This window comes from Branchiostoma belcheri, unplaced genomic scaffold (assembly GCF_001625305.1).
Source record: "Branchiostoma belcheri isolate BF01 breed outbred unplaced genomic scaffold, Haploidv18h27 scaffold1, whole genome shotgun sequence".
NCBI lineage: Eukaryota > Metazoa > Chordata > Leptocardii > Amphioxiformes > Branchiostomatidae > Branchiostoma > Branchiostoma belcheri.
The window spans coordinates 5935868-5953875 of record NW_017802379.1 but is presented as its reverse complement, the minus strand read 5'-3'; the positions used below and the strand labels follow the sequence as shown (position 1 = coordinate 5953875).

Sequence of the window (18008 nt, the reverse complement as noted above, 5' to 3'; positions counted from 1 at the left end):
CTTTCAAGGTAACCTTCGGATGCAGCACAAGACGGTGATATTTCCACGTAGCTCCAGGCTCGTAGATCAAAGATTCCTGACAACACCCGCCGGAAAACTGGTCTTATTTAATGCAATCTGCCCGGAGCTGACATCCTGGTCGGTAGAGTTGGTCCTCTGGAAAATGATGTTGGGGTTACGTCAAAATATCCTCACCCCACACGTGAATGAAATCTATAGCATCGGGAACACGTCCTGAGGCTGTGAGGGCGTGTAAGGGGGGCGTCAGCGTGTTCGCGACCCTCCAAATCTGACACGTTATCAGAATCGTCTGACAGCGCGAAGTTATCGTTCAACGGATGAAACTGTCCCTTAACGACGCCAACCTTTGAATGTGCGCCCGTTAATTCTGAGGTATAGCGGGCTTGAAGCGATAGAGCCGGTACGGTTGCCAGCGTCGCTCTTGCCGGGCGGTAAATTGCGGTTCAGAATCCACACGTCATCTTAAATGTTGCATCCCACAACGCATAATCATAAATCAAAAGAAGCGCGTTGGCGAAATGAGGCGATACGTTACAATCTTGCCTGCACAGTTTGATGCTATGCACAAGAGGCTAACCTACATAACACTGCCGTGAATATATATTGAACCTTATATATTGTGCGATGATTGCAGTACCTATTTTCAGTAAATAGCGAGTTAGTTTTACTGCTAGTACATACTACTACATGAACTGTAAAGCCTGTCTGTTGTTGTATATATATATATGAACGTAGCAGAAAATGACTAATGGTTGTTTGCGCTCACCCGTAGTTGGGCGCCATCTGGTTTTCTGGTTAATTCCTGACGGAATCACCAGTCGACATGCTGTCTTTGTCAACGTTAGGGTTAGAATGGATATTGAGCCATTACAGACTGTACCGGCCCCCTTCGTTAATGAAGGTTAGACATCCGAGTAAACGATATCTGTGACGAGCCTCATCCATAATGTCTGCACCCGTCCATTCCAGTCCTGCATTCACAAGAGAACCTCTAGATCTCTCACTCCCTCGGCACACTGTGCACTGGGATTGAATCCTCTTCAAATGTGCAATTTTGCAAGGCTGGGTGGGCAGTAATAGACTTGGGCGGATAGGGCAATGGGGAAGAGGCGGATTTATCAAGGCGTGAATCCGCGCAGTGATAATGAAAGGAACGCCTTTAATATTTCACTTTACTAGCGGCTTAACCTTAAGAGACTTGGGGTCTTTTCTCGACCAGCCTATTCTGCAGATTTTCTCATAAATTTTCGATGAGTTTTAACGTCATCACCTATTGGACTCTCCGCAAGCGAGACTGAACTTAGTATGAAACAGGAGGGTGCTCGCGCGAGGAGACAAGCGTATATCGTTCTTCCCTTAGCACGTTTAGCAGAGGAGGTCGCTGTAAGTGCAAGCACCGTCGGTGAGTACGAACATCTCTACATTAGCACGGGTCATGGACAACCTTTCCTAACCGCTCGCGCGCGTTGAGTACGTGTTGGAGGTGAGAGACCGGCAGTTAACTGGATATTCTTGGAAAACCAGCTGCCATTTAGGTTTGCCGACTGTTCAGTGTCACATCCGAGGAAAGTTCATCATATAACAGTCAGGTCTAGCCTTCCTGCTTACAGTATGCCAATAGTGTTGGAGAAAATGGTGTGCTCCTTTCGAATAGGTGTCTAGGCTCTGCACTTTCGAGGAAGCAACTACGCCTGGTAGAGAACTGTCGAGTTGTACCGAGAGGGCTAGGGGGGCGTTGTCGGTTCTAAGTTGCTGATGGCCCGCCTGCTGCTCAAGCTTTCACGGGCCACCATGAGATTAGGAACCCCGGCGCTTCTCGTGCTGACCGGGGTTTCCCTCTGCAGCCTGATGCTGATAACAAGGCAGGTAGACAACACCGGTCTGTCTCCATCCAAACGGGACCTTCTCGAAGGTGTTGAATTCTCGGTGCTTCCGGACCTCCAGCTTCCCCATCGTTCAAGACCTTCCACCGGATCTAAATTAGGGCATCGCAAAAACATACGCCTCGGGTCAATCCCGCTCGGGAGAAAACCAGCCTTTGGGAATCACACAGCCGCGAGAAAGATTTCCACAGAAATGGCCGGCCTTGTAGATCAGGAGGCTTTTATCAAAAAGGCAATCAAGGAAAGACCGGGGAGAGTCATGTACCAGCCATTAACGCTAGCAGGGATCAACGGTAAGTCCTTGCCATTTGTACGGCAGCTACTTTACTGATGTACAGTGTACGTAGCTGGCATTGATCGGTAGATGGAGTAAATGGGGCAGAAGCGAAGGCAGTTACTCCCGGCTAAATCATGTGTGGTAGTGAAAGAATTGCCCGTGTGTGTGCGTGGGAGTTGGGGAGGTAATGAAGAAAGAAAGGCGTAGAGGGAAATGTTGGTGCAACGTTGGGAAATGGTCGGTACACATTGCCGCGTAACGTTGATGAGTTTTGGGGTTCTCGGTACGAAACGTTTTCCACGTAGGTGTGCACGCGTAGTTGCGGAGTGGTTTGATGACTACCGCTTCATTATAGATTTATTAGAAAAGCTGCCGCGCGTGCCTGTGTAAGCCCTATCATGTATGCATCGCTACATCTGCTCAGTCGCTTTTCACTTCCCCATTGACATCTTCGGCACAGAGCTTTGCCTTTGGACGTGGAGTCAGGAGATGTTTTATTCAACATAGGAATACATGACGAGGTAGCGTTTCACACAATGCATGCATGCCACTTCATTTAACCTTTAACTTCAGTAACAATGTAGTATATTCTGCCATGGTCGGGGAAATGACCACAACTGTTGTTAGAATGATAGTGAAACTAACTATGTTGAAGCCTGTAAGGTTTGTAGCCAAGGGTTTACGTTTACAATCATATCTCTTCAGACGGCCTCTTCAGAATTTTCCTACGAGTGTCTTTATTGAAGCACTGTAAACTTATGACATCTCTAGAGGCATGTATATTTATCTGCACTGCACATAACCAAGTTTAATTCCAATATACCGCTATCTGAGGGCTACACTGCAGCGCTATCTGTTATCCTTTGCAATATGTCATAGGAAATCCCAACTCATTTCTGTGGAGGATCATGTAAATCAATTATGATGATTATGACAATTCCTGTGCAGGAATGGATAGCTTTGCATTCATAGAGGTCTAATTGGGAGTCAGGATGCGTCAAAATCGGTGTATAGGAGAATATTGCAATTATACGTAACAAAAAAATATGCCCTTATATTCATCTGTATGTTAATGGAGAGCACTAATTTTAATCTTCAAAGTGTAGTTTGTACTAGTACGTATGTATAAGTGTACGTGTACGTGTACGTGTATTTGTGTATGTGTATATGGAGAAGTAAGAATCATTTATTCATAGGTCAAGATCACAAAATTGCGAAAGCAAACCTGTAATACCATATTTTTATATGAACACCAGTATAAATATGAATAATACATGGTGACATCTTCGGCCGGAATATTGGGCCACAAGACTAGATGTAGGAGATCAATTTCAATTTTCGTCCTGGGATGTCATTTTTCAGAATAAGTCATGAGTATCTGTTACATTAAATATGGGTACGCCGGAGGGCACCGATACGCTGTTCATACGCTTTTCTGGGCACGCTTTGAAACACAAGATATTTTTGCCTGATGAAAGGCCCTGGCTACATTTTCCAAAGACGTTTCATGTTTCACTAAAGAAATCTAAATAATCTAAATCAGAGGGCTCTGGGTAGGGTCAAAATTTACCTTCTGTATTTGATCTCTTGGACAAATAGAACATTCATTCGATACATCAAATGAATTTCAATATGATCCTACATGTAGCTGCTGCTCTTTTATGGATCATATACTTAATATTTCAATATAGTTATGATCAATAATGATGGATATTAGAGTGGTAGCGTCCCTTTTGATTAGCGCACTGCATTTGTAGTCTTGTGATTGACACTAGTCTTTCTGCAATTTTCGGATTTGAGGGTGACAAAACGTATCTTTTTACTGTGTCAGTGTTCCAGTGCAGTTAGCATGTGTATACAGTGTGCATTTCTATGGTTTGTGGTGTAACGTCGAGCTTTTACTTTTAGACTAATGTACATCATAAAATGTTAAACAAATGGCCTCATGTACGCAGGGAGAAGTTATTACGACCAGGGCTGTGACGCTACGTTGTAGCAAATCTCAACCGGAGGACAGTTTCCTTTCCCAAACTCGTCGTTAACATTTGCGGCACACAAACTCCGCAAAGGGTAACAGAGATGGGAGTTACTTCCGCGGAGAGCCGAGGGACCGGGGAGGCAATATCGAAAGGTCGACCTCGTGTCGATATGATTCATGCATGGCGCTCGGCGATGGATGGAGGTGGCCCCGAGGAGCCGGCCTGGGATCGCCCCCGCGGACGCCAGGGGTGCAGAGGGCGAGGCTGTTCCTTCTGGTGACATAATTGCGGCGGTGTAGCAAGCCACGCATCCCCGATCCACCCCCCTTAGATGGATGGCGCCACTTTGCCGAGTGTACTTTTCTCCTACACCCTCGAGCGAGGAACAAGAAGAATCACGGTAATATGTGAATCCGGGTGTAGATGAACATATACCATTTGGCATGTATTGAGCATCCGATATGAGGAACCATGACAAAGTGATCAGAAGCGCTAATTTGTTTCAATTCAGGACCGCTTTTGAACGCTTGCAGATTGCTTCGGCAGCGTTTGCGGAACGAACCGCCTCCGGTATGAATGAAAGATAACGTAGCAAGGCTGTAATTCTCTCGTAAAAGGGCTAGCCTGCAATTTCAGGCTCGTCTGTGATGCAGCGTGACCTTGGGCATCTAGCTGTGTAGTAGCTTTGTGCATATTGCGCAAAAGGAGTCAGAAAAGATGTTTCAAGTTTTTCAGATAGTCTTTGAATGACCTAACGCTCGGTGATTATTTATAAACAATCATGAGCAAAAATCAGATCAAATCAAAATCAATGTCATATCAATTCAGGACCCAATTCATAAGGACATGCTATTTTGTACATTACGTGCCAAGTGAATGATACATTATTATTATTTGCTATTGGATGGAATGTACCATTCTCAGAAAATAGCTGCACTGGATGAGTGAAAACTTGCTATGCGTACTAAATTGTTCTTACTTCCCAAGCTGCATCTGAAAAGGTAAACATGCTTTAACAGAAGGAAACGGCCACCCAAGCCTGAAAAATAAGATTGATGTGGACATTTGTTTAGCCTTAATTCAATATGCCTTGGGCCTCGGCACGCTTAATATTCACCCCTACTTGTGATATACCATTGAAAGCAATTTCTCGTTCTTTGAGGCTTTCGAAATGTCCGCTGTGCATGCAACCCGCCAACGGCAACCTATTAACACGCTATAAAAGGGGCACATGTACAATCTGATAACTCAGGTCCATTCGTTGATTAAGGATCTCGAGTTCTTTTCTTTTGGGCCTCGATCGTCATAACATCTAGCCTTGGACTTGGTAACTTTCTATTTGTAAACTGGTAACGCCATGCTCGCTTCCTGAAGTATGGGAGCCCCGGTAAATATGATGGCATCCAGGCTAGAACTGTCTATATGTAATTCTAACAGTCCCTATGTAACCCTCGTCGTGGGGTCGTGTGGCGCAACGGCAGCGTGCGCTACTCGGAATCAAGAGGTCCCGGGTTCGAGTCCTGACATGCCACCGATCTTGGCGCCCTTGGAAAAGGTACTTTACACGACTTTCCCCACTAGACAAGTGAAAACGAGTACTAGTATTGTCTGCCCAGTATTCGTTTCTATGTGCGGGACACAACACCAGCAACAGCTGCCTCTGTTCCGCGTGTATTGCACTGTTGCAATTTCAAGAAATCAAATCAAATCATGTAAGGTGCTGGCTAATGGTGCTAATCTATATATCTGCACCCCCTCCTCTCACAAGGTTATTCACGGAAACCACCCCGACCTCCCAGTTCGCATTAGCCCGTAGTTTACGACAGCTTTACCGTCCTCAAACGGGCGGCCTTCCCCTTACCCTTACCCTCCGCGAGTTGATGTCTTCATTTACGACCCGCCTGACAGTCATCGGGTAAAACTACCACATACCGCTTAACAACACGGCCACCTCCCGGTGCGACCATTAAGCCCTGGCCGGCCATGTAACAAGATGTGAAGCTCACCGTATCTTTTACTGTTTACGAGCGGACATCGGAGCCGTTTGCCCGGGGACAGCGGCGGAATCAGATAAAGATGTGCCGTTAAAAGTCAGAGTCGGACGCTGGGGTACTAGACTTTATGGTTTCACGGCCTGCCCGGCAAATGGCAAGCAATATTGGGTATTATAAAAGTGCCGGAATGGAAGGTTATGTCTGATATTAGAAATAACTTAGGCTTTTTTTGGTCTGAAATGGTGCACGACCTAACCTAATACTGGTCTAAATCTTGGGCGTTTTTATCGTAAAATATGCGTTCGAATCTAATTACAATGCGCCTGATACATAAAACAAATGACTGGTCCTCTATAAAAATGCCATTTTCCGACCATTCATTACAACTATATCAGCATAATCCTTAGCAAAAGAGACATGAGTCACCACACTTTGTACCACTAACAGTTATTCCATACCATGCATGCATTAATAAGTGATTTCCTCGTACAAGCTTTAACATAAGCCTAACATCTTTTCATACTTTTGAACAGGTCTCAGTGTAAACGTAGTCACCGTCGACATTGCCCACACACCCAATTCTACCTGTAAATTCCATTGTGTATATATAGCTAGCATGCCAGCAATAACCGTAAAACTAGCACCAAGGACAGACATGTTGACGATATCCCATTCACCGGGTCTCTTTGCGGTGCGTGTAAAATGAAATAGAGAACTCCCCTGAGCTGACGCTTTTCCCATCTGGGTAAGAAACGCAAAAAGCAATTAAGGTGTCTTTTTATTAGGCTTTCCCCCTTTGGATACCCTGAATATGTAACTTGTTTTATTCTTTACTCTAATCCACGACTTTGCAAATTGAGAACCTGTACCATCTTTTAATGTAGATAACATTCATTTTTAATTCACCAAGTCATTGCATGTTTCAGGGCATGGGATCATGAAGATTTAGGTCTTTTTATTAGGCTTTTCCCCTTGGATACCCTGAATATGTAATCTTCCTTATTATTTACTCTAATCCACGAATTTGCAAATTGCTAGTCTGTACCATCTTTTAATGTAGATAACATTTATCTTTAACCAAGTCATTTCATGTTTCAGGGTATGAGATTATGAAGATTAAGATTTGTGTTTTAATCGCTGTACATAACGATTACCATCACATAGCTCTATTAAAGGTCGATCGATGCGTCGTAATTAATAAATGTGACGCGGCTTATAAGCAGAAGAGAATATACCAGTTTATGAATAATAGTTCACCACTATACTTTATTTCCCTAACGTATATATCCTCAACGTATATATACCAACTGTTCTATAACCTCCCCTAAATATCATAAGTCATAAAACGAAGTTAAGTAGCAGATCCAAAGCCTTGATGGAATTTTCTTCCAGTTTGAAGGTACTGCTTAGGTTTTCAATTTCTACCTGCGTGCCTATAATTACCACTGGTAATAGAGAACAAAGCTGCGTAACGAGTTTTACGGCAGGGTATCCCCTGTAGAGTGGGAGTAATGGTGTCATTAACGACATGTTCCTGCCGTGTGTGCTAGAGATGCGTACCAGTACCCGGTACCGGTATGGTACAGGTACTGTACCTGGGTACATCTGAGTATACAACGTTTACAACTTATACAACGTATACAACTTATGTTTTTACTAAAAGCGTGTAACGACACTTTAGCACTGGAAAAAGATGAAACCATTGTATGGGGTTGAAATCAGCACTATCCTTGATTTGAAAGCCATTCAAAAGCAATCGATATAAATATTCTGTTAACTGCAATGGCATCATTGAAGACCACGCACGGGTCACTATTTAAAACTTTTCAGGTAAAAGCTCGAGTCCTAACCTGCACCCAAGCTTCTGTACTGGTACCTGTACCTGATGTTTTCGCTAGTGTTTGTGGTTTCAAATCTTTTTAGCTCATTCGAACGCCACGTTTTATTTGAGGAAAGCTACAGAAACTTTGAGAGAGAGAGAAAGAGAGACAGGAAGAAAGAGAGAGACAGAGAGAAAGCAAAGTTACGAGGAAACCCTTGTCATTATATAGACTATGGTACTTTCGCGATAAAGTTGGTCCTACACGTTACGGATGAGCAGCCTTTAATAAGACCGAAGCGCGGAGGATCATAAAAGTCTGACCTTCTGGTGTCCTGTAGCTTTACGGCCAGACGTCAGCAATATGTCTGTGGTCTATAAAAACAGCTTAATGCACCACGTGCAATAAAACAGACAGGGACGCCTTTCATCTGGGGTACGAGCCAACAGCGGATCGTGCCAGCAATTTGTCTTTCTCTGAAGTCTCGTGGATATGAGTAGAGAGGGGTGGAGTTAATCATCCACCCATAGGTGCTGTAATATAAACATGCCGGAAAACTTAAACCCTATGGATATTGAAAGCTTGTCGTACTTTCTAAAAGATGGATTTAGTATGCATAAAGACAAACAAAATACAATATATAATTATGTACCATCCATAGGTGCTGTAATAGAAACATCCCGGGGAATTTAAACCCACAGGCGTATGGAGATTGAAAGGTCATTGTACGTTTAAAAAACTAGATTTGGTATGCATAAGATATAAAAGAAATAATAAAAGATATAAGAAGAAAGATAAATAAGAAATAATAAAGAAGATAAAGAATAAATAAGAAAGATACAAAAGAAATAATAATAAAATAAAGATAGACAAGATATACACTATGTTTCGCCATTTAGTTACATGTACATCATTCAAAGTGATGACAATGAACTTTTTACGAAATTCTAAGAGACAGTCGTTTTCATTTCAATCGACTGAGAAGAGATATTCAGCAAGCCCTATTTTTATATCAAGATATTCAGCTGCTCTATTTTATATGAAGATACATATATATGAATCAGTCAAATGTTGCACTGCAATGCTGCTGTTTTTATGCATATTTTACGCAAATTTGATGCCCTCCCAAAAGACCTCCCCTGGCGTTCTAATGTCTATGCACCTCTAATCAGCCCTTCAGACGCCACGTAACTTCTGATAATAACATATAAGTCAAGTCAACGAAACTTTATTAGCATTTGGCAGACAATCAAAAGTCTAAATTACAGCTAATTTACATGCACAGCACATTCATCTAGAACATTCATAGTCTTCAAAAGAAGAGAGTTTAAAATCTCAGGAAAAAAACTATACAAATTGTAATTGAAATGTAGTGTTATTAAGATGTATAAATCATAAAAATACTTGCAATCAATCAATCAATACGGAGATGTTCGACGTATTCGCTAAACTGGGAATTCTTGTGTTGAAAATTACAGTTTAAACATGATGACTTCAAACTGCAAACACAGTTGAAGTTTCAAGATAAGCTAAAGAGATTTTCTGTGGAGCAGTCTCGCTTGATCAAGAAAAGATCTTTCTACTTTCTCTGTCCTACATTTTAGTGAAATATGGTTGTGCCCTTCCAGATTCTTCCTTCCTTTTACTTCCAAGCTTGAAGTGCAGGGGAATGGTCATTTGCCCGCAGCTGCAGCGGCCTTCTACTGTTCTCACTGAATGCAGACTTCAGAGTCCTTCCCTTCCCTCAAGGTCTTTACAATAACAAAGTTTCCGAGCGCTGCTTCAACTTTCCCAACCCTACTGGGACCTCGTTAGTACGGGCGAGCCTTCCTACCTCGTGCGTAATGGGGCAGAGGTGATGATGGAAACGCTGTCACTTCCTCCGTGTAGATACAGCGCAAGATCGATGAAATCTCCACACAAATTGTCAACAATTTGTACCTTACAATAGGACTACCATAAGTGTGGTTCAAGGCAAAATGGACGACGCACTAGGATATATCTATAACCCATAAGCTTGGAAACATCGTTCTCTCTCCATTTTAGTTGCAAACTGTCGACAATTTGTAGCTAAAATATGACTACTATTGTGGTTGAAGGAAATTGGACGACATGCTCGGATATATATAACCAGTAAGCCTGCAAAAAATCATTCGCCTTTGTGTGTGATCTTTGTATATGTCATTAGGCAGGTTTTCTATATGATAAAGCTTGGTATAACTTGGGCTTAATATCTGTGGATCCAGAATTACTGAGAAAAATGAATAAGGGAAATGCGTCTACCGTTTTCTCTCAGTACATGTATCTGTTAGGGCGGTTTTAGATATTAACTTTTCTGGCATTTTTAATCAGTCTCTAGAGTACTCTACGAGGAAAACGCTAGATTTTCTAATCAATCCTGCTTTCCTGCAGATCGTTATACCTAAACAGTCCTGAGACCACATCTCCCAAGACCTCCCTTTACAGGCGAGTTGGTGCCAGACGCAGATGTGTATGTATGGCGCCGGTTCGGAACTACAAGATGAATAGATGCTGCTGCAGTCTGCTTTTCTGCGGTGAAAAATCAAATCAGCCTGCTAACTCAATTCACAGACATCTATATTCCAGCTGTCAGAGCTACGCTGCATGATTTACGAGCTCGGTGAAACCTCGAGATAACTTCGGGAAAAAGCCTCTGGTGTGTTCGGCTGAGCTACTGTTTGATGCCGTCTTTTCTGACGCCTCTTCTTTAATTACATCGTTCAAACGGAGAAAGATCCTACAGCGTGATTGGTTGACTGTTTAGCGATGGAAATGATGGGTTGTGTGGCTTAGGGAGAGGGAATAGCTTCTGGCAATCTTTGTTCACGTTTTCTTATCTACAATTTGTCTGTCAACGCCTTGAAGTTTCTCAAACGATATATATAGCAGATGCTCATATAGATTTTGGAGCTACATGAAGGGTGAGCTGCTAACCAACTGTACATTCTGCACCTGGGCTAGCGCTGGCCGACAGTGTGGTTTGATGCATGATTAGTCTTTTTTCTTTCATTTCACGGAATGAATAATGATTTTTTTTAATTCCAGCATTTCATGACTAGAAATGGTGACGGCACCCTCAAGTTATTTCAACTTATTTTATGCCCACACCAACGCAGAGGACAAATACAGGACAGGACAATACTCATTTTTACTTAGTAAAGTGAGGAAAGCCGTGTTAAGTACCTTTTCCAAGGGCGCAAGATCGGTGGTATGTCAGGACTCGAACCCGGGACCTCTTGGTTCCGAGTCGAGCTATTACGCCACACGACCCCACAAATAATGATTTTGAATGTATAGACGCATCCCTAATAACTGAGCCTGAACAACCTGCTTTCACCCCCAGCAAAATCTGGCGCTAACAGTGATGTATAATTTTCAGTCCTATTGTACAAAAATCGACCGGTTCCAGTACTTGCAGACATCGAACAGCTTCCCGGCGTTGCCAGCGGTCTTGGAAAAAAATTCTCTCCCGTCGTTCTAGAGGCATCAAAATTGATCTGCTGTCCAACACAAGCCCGACTTGTTCTCCTGCGGACAGGGGTCGTTCCTTGTATTGACGGCGCCGTTTGTCAGGCCGGTGTACCTGGTACTTGCGCCGCTGTGTTAACGGCCTGGCGTCATCAATCTGTTGTCCATCGGCAATCTATATCAGACATCTCGACTCACTAGATTACAGCGGACAGGATCATGAACAGGGACGGGAGAGTTGTTACGATCTGCTTCTTACCTTTGGATATTTCAAGCCACAGCAAGCAATTTTTATGGATGACATCAGCGCGCGCATTAATTTTTGCCTGATTTGGGGGGAAAAAACTTTGTTGCCCTCTGACAGTGGTCAACATGCCGAAAATGGGTAAATATGTCTGTTGCCATGCCGGAACGTGGATATTCCAGATAAACATGAAGAGAGCAGAGAAGACAAGGCTCTGATTTATTGTTTTGTCTTTTGTACTTTGCATTTCATTCCTTTTATAATATGTGATGGTGGCTGTGTATATGTGATGTTCCCACTGAGTCAAAACAAGTTGTTTGTTTCGGTGACAAATGGATGTTGTAATAGTTGCGTAGCACAATATATGCATCATTTCTTGTTTAACAAAGTTAATGATGTCAAAATTTGAAAATGTAGGAATCTTGTTCTTTTTGGTCCGCCTTATTTTTTTCGCCCTATCGCATTAGATTTGGCGTCTGCGGAGGATGTCATCCATAAAATTTACTTGCTGTGGCCTTAGAATCATTTCCTGGCCTTTTTGGTCGCCTGGATAGCTTTAAACAGGCCACTATACCTACCCTTTCCTCTGATTATGTACATAATACATGATGCCGATGCAAATTTGATGCATGCATAAGCCTATACCATAAAGAATATAGGCGAAGAGTGTACTTAAGTTGCAAAATTGTAGGTTTGAAACCATGCATCCAGTATCTGCACCACCGAATGCTTGATGCGTACGGCTTTAAATGATGCATAATGAAGGCATAAGAATACGAGAGACGTGACACCATATTGGAATAATGTAAATAGAAGACCTTTCTTGCACGACAGGGATACAAAATATGACAACTCTTGAACAAACAAAGGTATAGAATAAATCTATACTTACTAATTACTAAAACGACAAGGGCTAGTATAGTATACTTTTTTGAGGGGTTTTGGCATGGGTTTCGGTATGAAAAGGAGGTTTCTCCGTAGATTAGAGGTATGACAGTTTTTTTAGAACATAGTACTGATTCTTGAATATATCCCACACTTTTCTATACTGCGAAAATTCTCTACTGACAACTTTTCGAAGCATCCCAATATTTTACCCTTATTTTATCAAGTCAGAAACGTAGCTGTATATAGAATGAATCTAAATTGAGACAAACCCCATACATAACCCGCCCCAGCACACAGAGATCATGTTTTTATCAACTCACATGATTGTGCGAGACCGCATGTAGAGAGTTGACTGATGGCGCCATTAAACTTACCCGGGGTGCAGTCTGAATTGATAACGGACTTTCTAATCCATTTATGGTGCTTAATGAGCGCTTGTGTGGTAAGATGGATCACTCCAACACAAGTAAAGGGACTCTGTCGCTAATCCATCTTCTCACAATGTCGAAATATGTATGTAGAAAGAAATGAAAATCGATGGAACAACCCGTAACTTATCTTATTTTTTCGATTTCAAAAGATTTTCAGACAAAACTATGCTAATTATGTGATAGCGTGACAAAATGGCATAGACTCTACGATTAAACATGCAAATATCTACACAGTTGTATACGCATTGCCAGCTTTTTCGAGAATAGATTGGACTACAACACTGCCCTGAAAGTTCAATCACCCCAGTTTTTTAACCTTCATACGTCAAACACACATTTCCTGCAAACGGCTGCAAAGGACTAGCCTGGGTACCATCCGGTACGCTTGAAAACGACAATCCGGATGGTACCCAGTCTAGCAAAAGACTATTTGATTTTTGTTCATACATAGTTTGCAGGTTTCATATAAAACAAACTTAACGTTAACTCAACTTTAACTCAGTTAAAATAACTGTACTACTCATGTGTGTGTTCTGTTGGATCCAGAGTTCTAGCCAGCTTGAAATTTTTCCAACATCTCAATTTAACATCATGTTAAACGCCGAAGGCGAGACGCACGACAATCGTAGTGGGGTCTATTGACATGCTTCCCTGTGAAAATTTTAAAATCTTGACTCTCTGAAATTCTATTTCCTGCATTTTGAAGGACAAATTTTGCTAGTTGACTAAGCATTCTTTTGGTGAAAACCTATACACTCTTTCTACATTTCTACACGCTGATTTTTTGTGCGTCAATGTGACGGATTGGACAAAATTTTGTCTCTCAAATGATTGAGTGATCGACGCAGGCTAGAACACTGGTAGGATCTGTTGGAAGGATCTATGTATCTTGCGCTTTCTGAGTTCAGTTGACTACCAAAATTCACGTGACACGAGGCATGTATTGATCTGATGCCCTAACACAAACTTCGCAAATCCCGCCATTAAATCAACGTCATCCCGGCACTGTGATACAAGGAGATGCACTCCACAAGACAGATGAACGTGTCTTGCGGGTAATCTTAAGACATAATCCTTCTGGTGTGTATAGGAGATGGGCTGTCTTCGCCCGCCTTATGCTTTGCACACCGGGAGTCTTCCCTAACCTTTTGTTGGTCCCTTTTCAAGTAACACTACGTAGTTTAGCATGTTGGGTGAGTTATGGGCCTCAGAAGATGTTTGAACTACTTTTGATCAATGATTGGTAAAGATGTTGGCAAAAATCACTCTCATTACAGAATACGTGCCTGAGAAGAAATAGACTTGTGTCAATGTTTTGGCCTATGATAAAAGGTATCCTCTTTGTATGAAATCAAGTAAGGAAAAGATTCGGTATACCTCGTTTGATTTTGTATACAATGACATAAATATTCGTGAAATTCTCTCTGGGAGACAAGAGGGGCATAGAATAAACCTTTTATTTTGCTGTACCCTTCTACTTCTCCGATATTACAATACATGAAGGTACATGTAATTCAATGAAACGAGAGAAAGAAACTGATTTTCTTTCTAAATTGGCGTAGGTCGCCGTGTGATTTTGATTTCCAAGCAACCTGAAACTAAGTCAACGGCCGACAAAGACTAGGACAGCCATTTCTGTAAGAGAACAGCTGCAGCTGGATTCTATACGACACATGCACGACTATCATAAGAATGCCCTCAGTACGACGTGCGACGATCGTAAGGAAAATATGACCAGACCCTTTGGCACAAATGAGGCACTTATAAGCGTAGAATACTGGTCCTCTCCTTGGTGCTGAAATAAAAGTTCATTCCGTTATACCTCGCTCTAGACCGGTTGATTGGAGATTTTCTATATCTTCTTTCTAAAACAATAAGCCTGACAAACAAGGCAACGGATATTGGGCCTTTCCTTGGTGCTGAAATCAACGTTCCGTGTATTCTACCTCGCTCTAGGCCGGTGGATTGGAGATTTTTAAACAAGGAGCGTGGCAAACAAACAGCAAAAGTGGCACTAACATGTATGTGTAGTGTAGTGTATTGGGCCTTTCCTTGGTGCTGAAATTAAAGTTAAGTGCACTATACTTCACTCTAGACCGTTTGATTGGAGATTTTCTATATCTTCTTTCTTAAACAAGGAGCGTGACAATCAAGGCAACGGCAAAAGTGGCGCTTACATGTATGTGTAGACTGTTGGTCCTTTCCTTGGTGCTGAAATGAAGTTCCGTGTACTCTACCCCGCTCTAGGCCGTTTGATTGGAGATTTTCTATATCTTCTTTCTAAACAAAGAGCGTGACAAACAAGGCAACGACAACTGGCGTTTACATGTATGTGTAGTCTATTAGCCCTCTCCTTGGTGCTGAAATAAAGGTTCCCTCCGTTATATCTCGCTCTTGGCCGTTGGATTTGAGATTTTTCTATATCTCCTTTCTAAAACAAGAAACGTGGCAAACAAGGCAACGTCAAAGAAGGCGTAGTCTATTGGGCCTTTCCTTGGTGCTGAAATAAAAGTTCCTTCCGTTATACCTCGCTGTAGGCCGTTTGATTGGAGATTTCCTCAGAGAGCCGTCAATTAGCAATGAGCGATGGCATTGCCTGCACGTCGGAATGACATCGGATATTCTTATCAACTGAGCGGCTCAGCGGGGACCAGAATTGATGGGTACGGCGGGGTGACACAGCTGTGCCGCACTGACAAATACATGTAGCCGGGCGGAGAATGTAATACATCACAACAACGATGTCTGTAGGGAGTATAGAACCTATCTAGCGTTTTCAATTTGTTTTGCCTTCAAAGACTTCCAGGAATGACACTCTCTAACACCGTAAGGGATCCCACAAAGCCATATTTACGCACCTGTGTGTGCTGTAAGGCATTCTCCGAAAGGCACCATTGTGGTTCGCATTATATAACATTGTAAGACTTGCAGGAGGCATTCTGTAATGTCTATATTTCATTCCGTTGGCCTTTCTTTGGTCTCCTGGGAATGGAATGGCGTTTGTATATTCTGGTGTAACCTTCGACAGGATTAGTTTTGATAGCTAAGTATGGTTTTTCCTGGTGCAATTTTGCGTGGTAGTGCGGTTTAAATGATGATTTGCGGGTTTACTTCAGGATGTAACTCCGTGTTACGACTATAATTTACAAGAAAATGTCCTAATCTAGATCTCATAATTTGTAGCTTAGCACACCCACACCGTGGTGGCTGACACTTAAACAGTAAAATAAGATGTCATACCGTCTATTAAAGCTACAAACACACGATTGAAAATAATCTCTAAGCATATCTTTTGGCTGCAATATAGTATCAGAGTGGCAAGACAGTATCATTGCCAGTATCTAATACGCCAAATAAAAAAGATATCAGGATAAAATACCGATAAAAAGGCCTAAAACACGTCAGAAATATGCCGAAGACTAAACCGCTGCTTGGAGAGTACAGCGGGAACTATTCAACAGGAAATCCAATACTGTTGGATTTCTATTGATATGCATTGATATTGATATGCATTGCTTTGTATATGCCGTCGCTGTACAGAAGACAGCCCTTGGTGCGTGCAGTATCCTTTTTTTTCTCGGATGTTCCAGTCGATAGTGTCGCGTATGGAGATCGTAGACGTGACATGTACACACCGTAACGTAGATACGCGAGACGAACCCAATACCGTCTTCATCAGAAATGCATGCGTGGATGTACGCCTGATAGAAACATTCGTCTTCCTCAGCCCCCCCCCCCCCCTCCGGGGCACAGAAGGGCTACTTTAATTGAATTAGTGATGTGGGCAGTAGACCGATGGCCAGATTGATAAACCAAGAAACGCCTATCCGTCTTCAGTCGACACATTACACAGCACGACGTCGTCTGGCGACGCGATTGGAGAAGAGATTTTTGGGGATCAAAGGGTGCCGATGGTGCATCATTGATCACGTGTGTTGGACATCCGTAACCTAAACCGGGTTGAGTTGGGGACATCTGTATCTGTATCTGTATAGCCGGTATAACCGCCCTTCGGCGTAACACACCAGCTTCGCAGGCACGCGGCGCGGCGGCATCTGGCTATATTACACCGATCGACTTGTTACACCTAACCCTTGAACTTCTACTTCTAGACATTGTTTAAAGCTATCTAATGACAATGCCCCTACTGTACTTGGTGACAGTGAGTTCCACTCTGCGATATAGTTCTAGGAAAGAATGAATTCTTGAACACCTCAATCCTTGACATGGGATATTCTACTCAGTCTGGAAGCTTGATAGGACATCTAACTTTTAGAGACCGAATGGATCAGACTAGAGCATTGAATTAGGTTTACGTTGCTGCTTTGTATGACTGATAGTAGCTTTGGTTGTTTGTTTACTTCCGGGTAGGGAAGTATTGTTTTGGGTGGCCGAACTGTGAGTTGTGTGTCCTTCTGTCCAGACAGAGAAGGTTGACAGCACGTAGATGGGGAAGATTGACAGAATTCGAAAGAATGGCTGTAGGCTAAAATTGGGGAGGTAAACTTGAGAGTAGGTTAATAGCATATTTGGGTAGGGGGAGATTAACATGTAGAATGACAAAACATCAAAAGGTCAGACACAGGAAATGGGGTGAACTTGAAGGTCACGAAAACCATGGAGGTAAAAAAATCACATGTGATTTTTCTACCTCCATGCGAAATTCAAATGCAAAATAATTTTCGGATGTCTAATATTTCCGATTTCTTGTTTTCCTTGTAACAGTATGTGTTTTTTTATAGCATTATCATTGTACAGATTTGTACTCCTTACTATTTTTCATAACTCATAGGTGTTTTGTCAATATTGTTTCTTTCCCAGTGACGTTCCTGGGCTGTTACGAGGACAGTGTTGTTCCCTCCCTCCGGACGCTACAGGAAGAGTTCCTGTCTGACTACAGACGGATGACGGTGGAGAAATGTCTCAACCACTGCAGAAAAAGGTCGATCTTTATATAGCGTTCAAGGCATACTTCTTTTATT

At 42.4% G+C, this 18008-nt stretch overlaps 1 protein-coding gene across 1 annotated transcript in view; it reads left to right on the top strand.

Annotated features, from left to right (window-relative positions):
* Positions 1-2135: 2135 nt before the first annotated feature.
* LOC109462247 (WSC domain-containing protein 2-like) overlaps positions 2136-18008 on the top strand; it is a 28015-nt gene continuing 12142 nt past the window's right edge. Inside the window, exons 1-2 of the mRNA XM_019758781.1 lie at positions 2136-2197; positions 17848-17968. Of these exons, the coding sequence (XP_019614340.1) occupies positions 2164-2197; positions 17848-17968 (155 nt within the window). The 5' untranslated portion in view covers positions 2136-2163. The remainder of the gene's footprint in view (positions 2198-17847; positions 17969-18008) is intronic.